Genomic DNA, 12,335 nt, shown 5'->3' with positions numbered 1-12,335 from the left:
ACCTAAGTATATCCTCTGTCCGTACTCCCACCTCCAAAGCTCGCCTCCAAGACTTTTCCAGGACTGCACCTTCTCCGTAAGAATTTCACCAAGGTCTACATTCATGCATAAAAGCATTGAAAACTCACTTCTTCAAGAAAGCATATCAATTAAACTGGTTTTCATCCCCCACCCTCCATGACTCCTCCCCTGCAACTTTCAAAAATTACCTACTAAGCCTTCAATTAATACTTTTCTAACAACCTACTTCATACCCCTACTTTTACCCTTTGTGTCACTATACCCCACTCCCTCTAGAATGTAAGCTCATGGAGCAGGGCCCTCCACCCTTCTGTTCCTGTACGTCCAGTTGTCTGGTTACAATTAAATGTCTGTTAGTCCACCCATTGTACAGCGCTACGGAGTCTGATGGCGCTATATAAATAATAAAATAATAATAATAATAACAATAATAAAACATTACAAGCAAAATTGTACTTACATATGCATATTGGAATGTTTGCAGACCATTGGTTGTTTTCTTTACAAACAATAGATTTCTGTCCTATAAGTTCAAATCCAAACTGGCATTCAAATCTCAGAGCATCTCCATTAGAAAACCCATCTCCTTCTCGAATCCCATATAGAGGAGTCCCTGGGTCTCCACAGCTTTCCTTCTCAATTTCTGCCATGTTAAAGAGAGATTCAGAAATAAATTAGCATTGTATTTCATTATAATTAGTTACACACCTTTCCAAATGTATAATTATGTTTAAAAAGTACAAAAGTGTTGTTTAAATCCATCATGATAAAAAGTGAGCTTTCTCAAAAGTGAATGTAAGCGAAACATGTCAAGTGGAGATTAAGGATTGCCTACAAGGACTGGTTTTATTTATAGTTCTTTTTACTATATAGTTCACTTTTAAATAGTTTTATTCATTCTGTTTATTAATAAAGATTCTGGTGGGGATTGTTCCACCTAAAGCTCCATACACTAGAGCAGGTCATTGCTCTAGCAAATGTAAGTAGGTCTAATATTATTTACTTATCCTACTTTTACATACGTACTGTACCATTGGTATACATCCTTATTTTTTTCATATGTTGAACCGCACTACCTTGGGAATCTGATACCAGCAAAAAGAAATCCTTAGACGGGGATTGTTCTGTCCAGGCTCCTAAAATAGAGCTTTTTAAGCTCTGGAAAACGTGAGTGCCCCTTTGGAATATATCTTTATCACCATATTATTCATAAAATACTGCACTATCATTGTACTTTTATTTCCTATTTTTTTTAAGATTAAGAAACATAATTGCGAAATCTGCTGCTACCTTTGTATGTATGATTTTATTATAATAATTCTTAGCGCTGTCCACCTAATTTACTAGCTTGTTTTGTTCTATTGTTCACAAGGTAAAAATAACTCATTGTTGGTGAATAGCTGCTTTATTGGATAGAAAGCACTTATCACTTTTTTCACTATCTGTTAAAAACCAGAAGGATGCTTCTCATCCAGTGGACATTGAAATATTTGTTTATTATAATAAAATATTCTCCTCTATCCCACATGCGTGGTGCAGAGGTATTGGAGAAATTATACATTAGTGAATCCACTAGTAACTAATCTACTAGTGGATTCATGAAAGTGGTCTGGGTTTTTGAGAAACTACAATAATTACATGGCAGGGTTAACGCCACCTCTAGTTGCTGGCTAACAGAAAACCACGAGATGGACTTCTGGGTGTTTAGGATACTTCCGGTCGCCTGACGCTGGACAGCCTCACGCTAAGCATGAGGACATCCAGCTCTCCCAAAATCCCATAGGAAATAATTATACAATGCTTTCTTATGGTGAAAGTCCCAATGCCGCTGAGGTGTGGAGATTGGGCCTGAATCAGCATTGAGGGACATTGGTGCTGGAATCAGGTAGGTGACAGAAGGAGCTTTTAACCTCTTTTGCACCACGGAAGGGAGGGAGGAGTGAGGGAGGGGAGCACTATCGGGAGCTATTGTACCAGGAAAACAACTTTGTTTTCCTGGCACTATATTTTCCCTTTAACTAAGGGGTGTCCTATGGTTTAACAGAATGTGATAGAAATGGAAAGCTCTATCAAATATGCTTTAAAATCTGTTGTGAATCTGTACATACATATATGTAATTGTGAATTTATGCATGCATTCGTTTGTGCATTTATGCTCTGATCACTCTTCCTGGGCTCTTATTTTTAACAGGCTGGTAATTGCTAGAAATATATTATAAGACATTAGAATGTCTCTTAGAATTACACTGAATATTTTTGTATTTAATTATCTATAACTAACCAATGGTTTAAATTAGTTGAGAAGATAATTGTTATAAGCTTAGAAGAGCATACATAACTATTCTGATTGATAATGTGCTGCTTCTGATAGCAGACTGCATAAGTATATTAAAAGGTAAGCTATTTTTAATAGTACAAGACATGACCTCTGAATGTCAGACTTTAAAATCTGTATTGTGAAATATCTAGAGAGAGTTTCTTCTTAATGTATTCTGAAATCTTTTATAGTATCAGCCTTCTTGTGTTTCTCTACCGAATGACAGGTCAACACAATTAGTCACAATTACTTCAAATTGGTGTGTATTATAAACTAATGAGGGGTAAATTATGACTATTAAAAAAAAATCTCCATATTTTGACAAATATTTTCTCAACTACCTGTTTAGAACAACTGTAGTGCTTAATGCTTAAAAATGAAATAGAATATAATGTGTCAGAAGCTATAATTAAAAAAAAAAGAGAGAATATTTCTGGTAATAACAGTAAGAGGTATAACTAGCACTTTACAATTTACATAACACAAGAGATGATGTATAGTATGAACCATGGTCAAACAGTCAATAAAATGAGATTACATAAATGTAACAATAAAAATATTTAAGGCATTTGAAATGGTTTGCACGGAATATATTGAGATTTCTTTTGTTTTCGTATTCCGGAATGCTAAAAAAAGGAAAGTATAGTTACTGATTGCATACTTGAAGCATCTGCAGTATTTATATCTGAGCAGTGGTTACTTGTATGGTTTGTTTTGAGGTCAAGAGACTGACATAAGCATTTATTGCTAATTTGTTTAAGCAATTTGTACTTGGAGATTAAACATGATTAGTTGCTAAACAGAATATCAATTTTAGGTTCAAGTTTGAATTATAATATATTTACATAAATTATGACTGGAATGTCAGGGTCAAGCCACTTTCCCAAAAAATTAAAAGGTATGCAATTTTAATTAAACATTTTTTTTTAATTCTAACTAGGACTCTCTGGATAGATCTATCCAGTCCAAAAGGAAATCTACTTTGAATTTATGGGCTGGTCCCTAACCTCTTAAAGGCTGGATAACCTCTTAAAGCTGGATAACTCAGATTTATCACCCCCATATTGCTTTAATATTTGCTGTATTTGAGCCGTATATGTCTTGTCTTTTTACACATGCCTTGTAAAAGAGGGCACATCTTGTTCAGTTATGATTCATTTTACTTCATTTTCTTTCTAAAAAATGTTGTGTATGACATGATATAAGTCTTTATCTTATGCCTTGTTAATATAATATGCAATGTTTGTGACTTTTATATTGGTCATTTCCAATTTACTCATGACAATAAAATAGTTCAAAACAAATTTTTTCAACTAGGAATTGTTTAATTAAATCTTTTTTTATATATTTAAATAGTTGTTGGTTTGTTTCTCTTACACATGATTCTGTCCTGGAATTCACAATCACATGGGAATGAGTGAAACATGTATTAATTTAACCCCTTAAGGAAACATTGACATGTGTGACATGTCATGATTCCCTTTTATTCAAGAGGTTTGGTCCTTAAGGGGTTAAAGGAATATTATATTGTTAGGAATACATACATGTATCCCTAACATTATAGTTTTCCTGACCCTAGTAATATTAAGTGTTCCCCCATCCCCCCATATGGCATGGAATGGGTTACAGACCCATTTTTACTTTACTTGATCCAGCACCGAGGCTTCCTCAGTGTGCCTCAGCTTTTCAGATGATATAACAGCATGGTTTATTCCAAAGCCCCTCATAGAGGAGCATTGGGACCCACTGTGCATGTGCAATTAGTGCCACAATGCATTAAAAAAATTTCAAAGAAAAGCAATGCTTTCCCATGGGACTCCACGTCACATCACCGGGTTTTACTCAGATGCACCTCCAGTGGCTGTCAACATGACAGCCGCTAGAGGAAGAGTTAACCCTGCAATGAAAACAATGCAGTTTAATTCTCAAAAACTGTAATGCTTTACATTGCAAGGTTAAGGAGACAGGTACAATGCACACTGCAGCTGCAAATTGAGTTGAAATGGACTGGGTGACTACAGTGCTCCTTTAGAGTTTTCATGACCCAGGCAGGAATGGAATGGAGTAAATACATATAACTGGAGATCTTTGGCAATTTTTGGAAATTAGATTCCAAGAATCATCCTGGTTCATACTATGGACATAACACTTATAGATAATAGTGGGAAGCCCATGGACATTACTCTTCTATAATATGTAAAATATTAATCTTTATTAATTAATCAAAGACCAATTCCAGGAAAACTTGCTGGATTTATTAATTTTGCTTTTACAGTACACAAATTCTACATATTATTGAACTGTGCATTTTTTTGTGCTGCCTTTCAGCTTGAAGAGATTAAATGTGTCCAGTAAATGTCAATGGATCTGTCAACTTCTTTTTTGGATGACTTGAGTTTGAGAAAAATAAAAGAAACACAAAAAACAACAATATTTGGGTTTCATAACTATTTGATAACTCTTATAATTTTTTTCACATATTTTTTCATGTTATCACATGTCGTTTTCTATGCAGTATAAGAATATTAAGCACTACCACTATTAAGAAATACCACTAAGTAAATAAAGTGTATGAATTTATGGAAAGGTGATGGATAGATACAAACATGGACAGACAGACACTCTCACAAACAGATGTATGTTGTCAAATTGTTAGTCTAGTGATATAGATCCATTTTTTACAGATACAGTTTTACATTTGTGCCTACAAGCAAATCATATAAAAGTGCAAAGCTAAATGCATGTATGTCTAACATTAAAATACTCAAGGTTACACAACATTTGGAGTAGAAAGTTTTGACTCATCATGTATTACAGATGTTCGTTTTAAAATGCATTACTTATGTGGCCTGTGGGTTCCTAATTTTCTCCAGCTCTTGATTCTCACTGTTATAACTATGCACTGTTATGAATTGGAATTACCCTTTTATTTGTTGTATATTATCCCCCTGAGCTATCTAATATGCTGTGCATTTGATGCGCAAGCAGTCTGATAGAACACAATTAGCTTTAAGAGTTGTAAAACTAAAACCAAATCCATGGAAGAACCCTTTCAATCTATGCACCATATGCCTAATAGTTTAGTTACATAAGTGACAAGTTCGTTTCTCAGGAATATTGATTAGCTGTAAATTAAATGTCACTCATGGTATGAACAAACAAAGGAAATTAGAAGACATTCCTGCAATATATATATATATATATATATATATATATATATATATATATATATATATATGATTGACATTAATGGAACATAGAAAATTGGAAATTATGCCCCCCTTTGAGTTATATATATATATATTAAACACAAAGGGGGGCATAATTTCCAATTTTCTATGTTCCATTAATGTCAATCATATTTGTCCTTTGTATACAATAAAGTGTTTGTGTTATAAATATAGTGTTAGTGTGATATAAAAGTATGTTCACATACAGTGATGTTCGTAGCGCATTTTTGAATAACCCAGAATTTCCCCTCCATGGTTGAACAAATTCCCTCAGAACTCATATCTTTTTAAATAGCAGACGATTTAAAGTTTTGCACCTTAATATTATCTATATATGTGACTCAATGGGCCATATTTATAAAGGTTCAAAAAAGGTTCTATTCTATGGTAAAGTGACAAATAAAGAGCAGTCCCTGTTGAAACCAATGGAATGCCTCTCAACATTTAGCAATTTACCCAATAATAGCACCATTTTTTACCTTTATTTCCATACGTTCCTATACTAATTGATGGCACTGGCCTCTTCTCATGTCTTTTCTACACATAGGAGTAAAATTGCTTAGTAATCAGTTACTTTAAATCAACGTAACCATGACTTAAGGCCAAAATAACAGAGTTTGAAAACAATCCATTATTTGTTGCAAAATACCATTTTAGAACTGACTCAAATTTCAAGGGTACACTATGATAAATATTTGTAAAAAAATATATACATAAATATAGGGAGTGGTAGAACTATGGGCATCTTATTACTACCACCACTCTCTTCTGACAGTCAGTGGAATGATGGAAAAACAAGAGATCTGTGTGCCACTATTAGTACCCTATCAGAGAGAGGTAATAGAGTACTGGTAATAGCAATATGTAGCATATGGGGAAAAATGCAACATTATCAGAGGCAAATGGGACCCTTTTTCATTTGTTCACACCCCTTTACATGATTGCCCCCCCTTGTTAGAATAAATCTACAATCATTTTCCTGTTTATTTATGATGGTTTAGTATACCACTATCAATATGTCTTGTCTTTCTCAGACAACACTCTAATCAGTAATCAGTTGTGGTAAGTTTATGAATTAAAAAATGTAAGTCAAAATATTCTTCAGTTCTGGGAATCTGGAAAACTGAGTTAGTAATAAACTCTAAATATAACTTCAAACACTATATTGATTGATAACACTATGTAAACAAACACTCATTATGATAAAAAATATATATATTGTCCATTTGATATGTTTTGATTGTGTGTCATATCAAACACAATGCACTTTCTATTATTTCATTCCTTTACGTCAAAATTGTCGAGCTACAAATGAATATTTAGCTATAGAGCTCGCTATAAGCTTCTGCTGTTCCATGACCATAAAAGATGTGAAAATGATTTGCATGTATTTTCACAGTGGGACAACTATTTCACAGGCTCCTAAAAAAGTAATGGCACAATTGTGATAAAGTTGACTCGGTTATTAAATGTGATGGATTGAAGCTTTCAGCGAAGTATTTATTTGCATTTCATTATCCACATTTCTCCGTGGCAGATAAAGAATGGATTTATGGGAAATTGTAGTTTGTACTGCCTCTCTGCAAGCTGTCTAAACTGTTCAGTTGGACTTACATGAATAAGCTAAAATCAATGTGTTTCATATATGCAGTTTTATTTTATTACAATGCAGAAGAATATTTTGCGATGCTTTTAAGGAACATCTCAAGTAGGTATAAGTGAAAAAAAATTCTGTGTTTTGTCCACAATGACTGTTTGATCAGTCCAATGTATTTGAGGCATGTGGTGCTGCTTTTAATTTATTATATTTATTATCAATAAACTTTATTATTTTCTTTATGTGGTTTGCACCGTGTCTGAGATACATTTTTATGAGGTTTATATATAGCGCTCCACTGGGGTACTGGTACTGGGGTACTGGTTCTGCTCAGGAAAGTTTCTCCCTCATCACCTTTAATTTATAAGTGAAATGGACATGGATATATATTTCTTTTTAACCTGATATCTGGTTACTTTAATAGATTTAAAAAAAAAAATCTACAAATATTAGGTTCAATATTACGTTCTATGTATTCTAGTTAGAAATAAAGCTAAATATACGATTCCTAGTGCTATCAATTACTTATTTTTACAGTGCTATTGCAATGTATGTTTAATAAAATAATCAGTTTAGTTATTTTATAAATACACACATCTATCAATATAAATTTAATCACGATTAATAGAGTACATGACAATATGACCTCTAAATTAAATATAAGACCTATTCAACTTTTATAGCAAAATAAACATATTCATCATGATTATGAAAAATATTTACATTGTAGAATACTTTCAACATTAAAAAATGTATTATTAAAAATACACAATTTTATTAGTTTAGTTTGTATTACATTTACAGTAACTCATCTCTGTTAGGTGGTTTGCTTAAAAAAAAAACTTTACCTAATCTGTTATATGTTCATCAACCAGCTACAAATTGCTATAAATTTGTTTAATACCTCCACTTTTTTTAGACACTGTCATGGCCCATGGTAGAAGTATATCACAAAAAATATTCTCTCCTTTTACAGTTTCTCAAAAGACACAATTTAATATATTATATCAATAATATAAACAACTGCTCAGATGAACCTGGTGATTTATTTATAAGGTAGGATAGAAAATCATTAAATGTGTTCTTATCCCAGACTACCTGGTAAAGTCAATAAACATAGCTAAAAGAAAGAAATATAGCTTACAGACTCACAATTCATGGCATGTTTCCCACAATCCCTCAAGAATATATTTATTATAACCTGCAGTTGTTTCTGAACCCAACCACCAATAGCTCCAATACAAACTATTCTAACAGGATTCATATCAATACAAGCAATACCAATTTACCCTCAGCACTTTGAGTTGAAATTATGTGGTGTAGTAGATCAATATCTGTGATTGCACTGGTTTAATTAGCCAAAATAAACTCTACTTAGAGAATAATTAGACCTTTAAATAACAAATGCTACCAAAGCGATTTATTATATGAATTTATATTTTGTTACTAAAGCTTTATATAAATATTAGTTCTATCCCTTTATCCAAATTATAAACCCCTTTCGAATGAACTAGTGAGTTGAAGCGGGTAAAAGAACATGGTTTACTCATTATGGGCTCATTTCCAAGCTTGTCACAGACATTTACCATTTGGTTGGTAATCACCAAAATGGCTGTTGCTAATACTTCAAGTGAGTTGCTATTGGCAGCTGCTGGAAGTTACATGCTTGCCACAGAGATTCAACGTACAAGATTATTCACTAAACGTCAATTTCAAGTCTCACAGAATATACTAGTTTTATTTAAAAACACCTCACCAAAGCAAAAAATATTGAGGTCTAGTTACATCATATGACCATACATTGCATAAGCCTGCCACAATGCTAATGTACCGCATTCTTGTCAGTTCCTACTCTAGCACCTAATACCTGCTCTTATGAGATTAATCCACTTACTTGGAAAATCCTTCCTCTACAGGGTAAGGTTAAATAGGGCCCTGGAATGAGGCACATGACAAGGAGAGGTGCAACACTAGGGAGTTGACTTGGACTCTCAAACATTGGCGGATCCAGGGGGGGGGGCAACGGGGCAATTGCCCCCCCCGAGATTCTCCCCTGCCGGCTAGTGCAGGGCTGACATTGCCCAAGTGCCAGCCCTGCATTGTGCCTGCAGACCGGGAGGGAGATCAGTGATCAGTGATCTCCCTCCCCGGTCCGCAGGCACATTACTGACAGCCGACCGGCAGGGGAGGGAGAGAGGACCCGGGAGCTGTTACCAGCAGCTCCTCCGGGTCCTCCTCTCGCGAGATTTGGAGCGTTGCCGCGGTTACCACGGCAACGCTCCAAATCTCGCGAGAGTGAACTCTAGCCCTGGAGCGCGGGCTAGAGTTCACTGGAACCACTGGACCACCAGGGATTCCCCACTGGGACCACCAGGGATCCAGAAATGTCCCCCCTCCTCCTCAATAAAGGTAAGAAGGGAGGGGGGACATAATATATTTTATTAAATAATTTTTTTTTTTTTTTAATTAAAAAGCCTCCCTTCCCTCCTCCCCTCCCCCATACACACTGCCCCCATACACACTGCCCCACATACACTGCCCCCATACACACTGCCCCACATACACTGCCCCCATACACACTGCCCAACATACACTGCCCCCATACACACACTGACCCCATACACACACTACACACACTGACCCCATACACACACTACACACACTGACCCCATGCACACACTGACCCCATACACACACTACACACACTGACCCCATACACACACTGACCCCATACACACACTGACCCCATACACACACTGACCCCATACACACACTACACACACTGTCCCCATACACACACTGTCCCCATATACACACTGTCCCCATATACACACTGTCCCCATATAAACACTGACCCCATACACACACTACACACACTGACCCCATACACACACTGACCCCATACACACACTACACACACTGACCCCATACACACACCATACACACACTACACACACTGACCCCATACATACACTGACCCCATACACACACTGACCCCATACACACACTGACCCCATACACACACTACACACACTGACCCCATACACACACACACTGCCCCCATACACACAAACACTGCCCCCATACACACAAACACTGCCCCCATACACACAAACACTGCCCCCATATACACACTGTCCCCATATACACACTGTCCCCATACACACACTGTCCCCATACACACACTGCCCCACACACACACTGCCCCACAAACACTGCCCCATACACACACTTCCCCCTTACACACACTGACCCCATACACACACTGACCCACAAACACTGCCCCACATACAAACACTACACACACTGACCCCATACACACACTGCCCCCACAAACACTGCCTCCATACACACACTGCCCCACAAACACTGTCCCCATACAACACTGTCCCACAAACACTGTCCCCATACACACTGCCCCACAAACACTGCCCCATACACATACTGCCCCGCACACACTGCACACCTATACACACACAGTGCCCTACACACCCTGCTGCCCCCCCATACACACATTGCCCCAAACACACACACACGACCCCCCCATACACACAGTGCCCCCCATACACACACTGCCCCACACAGACATACAGTGCCCCCCCATACACACACTGCCCCACACAGACATACAGTGCCCCCATACACACACTGCCCCCTAACACACACACTGCCACCCTTACGCACTCACACTCACTTCACCGCTCACACACACACTGCACCTTTCACACACACTTCACCCCTAACACACACCACTTCTCCTATGCCCTATATCCCAGCAGACCCCAGGTAAGTTGTCAAACTGTTCTTAAACGGTATGACTACTTACTCCGGGGTGGGATCCTGGCACTACTGGCACCATAACTACTACACTGAGCTGTAGTGGTTATTGTGCTAGGATTATTTTTTTTAAATAATCTACAAGTGCCCCTCCCGAGATCAGGCTCTGGATCCGCCACTGCTCTCAAATACATTTATATAAGAAACTGCACTTACCTGAGCATGCATACATTATAAGGGTGCTGAAGATGAATTAATACAACTGACAAGATCCACTCACTCACTCAAACGATTAATTGGAGGTTCAAACAAGTCATTAAGCACTTTCTTCTTTTCCCTGGTTTATCTAATATTTACAATACCTTTTGTGTCACTTTATCCCACTCTCTCAAGCATGTAAGCTCATGGAGCAGGGCACAAGTTATGGATAGTATCATTGGATGTGGACATACGTGGCATTTAGATGCCAAAAGCAAGAGTTATCATGTAAACCTGTTGTTAAAATACGAGCTGTAATCACTTTATACTTGGTAGTCCTTTTAACAGTTAAAGATTCCACTAATTAAAAAAGTATGGAAAGGAGTCCTATGTGGAAAAGCATGGAATACAGAAAGGGGAATTTCAAGAAAAGCTGCTTATAATCAACACATTTTTATTGTACTGCAATACTTTCAAACACGTAGAATAATTATATGCATAAACTCCATAGAGTTTATCAGCTTTGTAGCATTCTCAAGTCAGAGATTTTTCAAAATAAGTGAACTATCTTATTTCAATCAATTTTACTATCTCAATCACATTTCCTATCTCAGACTCAATAGAAAAATTCATGCATTATAAATACAAAATAATTGAAAAAAAATGAATAATAAGATAAGATAAGATCATAATCATTCTATGCAGACATAAATGGATGTGTGATATTAACACTATTAACACATTATTATTTTTTTTATCTATTAAACATGAACACTATCTTTAGATATTAATATTTATGGAGAATAAAGAACAAAAGTTTGCATTTTTTAGAAGATCATAGGACTACAATCTCCCTTGATGCTCTTACAGCCATACTGCTGTAGTCCACAACATCTGGAGCACCAAAGGTTGCCTATCCCTGTCATAGGGATTTGATTCACCTCTTCCATGGTGCACTTAGACTCATTGTATGAGTCAATTCATGTTCATTCAATGAAACCAATAAGAGAAGAAATGGCCAAGAACATGTGCATTCCTGTGAACTCATTGTTTCTTGCTCATGAGGATTAAGCTAAGAATTATATTCCATATTTGAATTTACTTGGATTTTTAGAACTGAATTATTTGAATTGTGATTAATAGTTTTATTTGTTTCTTTATTCTTTACCTTTTTGATTACCTCCCATTCTTATGT

At 36.3% G+C, this 12,335-nt stretch overlaps 1 protein-coding gene across 1 annotated transcript in view; it reads right to left on the bottom strand.

Annotated features, from left to right (window-relative positions):
• The window catches only part of CSMD3 (CUB and Sushi multiple domains 3), a 1,213,223-nt gene that overhangs the window by 543,273 nt on the left and 657,615 nt on the right, over nt 1-12,335 (bottom strand). The window contains exon 15 of the mRNA XM_063451130.1: nt 482-664. Within this exon, the coding sequence (XP_063307200.1) occupies nt 482-664 (183 nt within the window). The remainder of the gene's footprint in view (nt 1-481; nt 665-12,335) is intronic.

This window comes from Pelobates fuscus, chromosome 4 (assembly GCF_036172605.1).
Source record: "Pelobates fuscus isolate aPelFus1 chromosome 4, aPelFus1.pri, whole genome shotgun sequence".
Lineage (NCBI taxonomy): Eukaryota > Metazoa > Chordata > Amphibia > Anura > Pelobatidae > Pelobates > Pelobates fuscus.
This window is presented reverse-complemented; position numbering and strand designations above follow the sequence as displayed.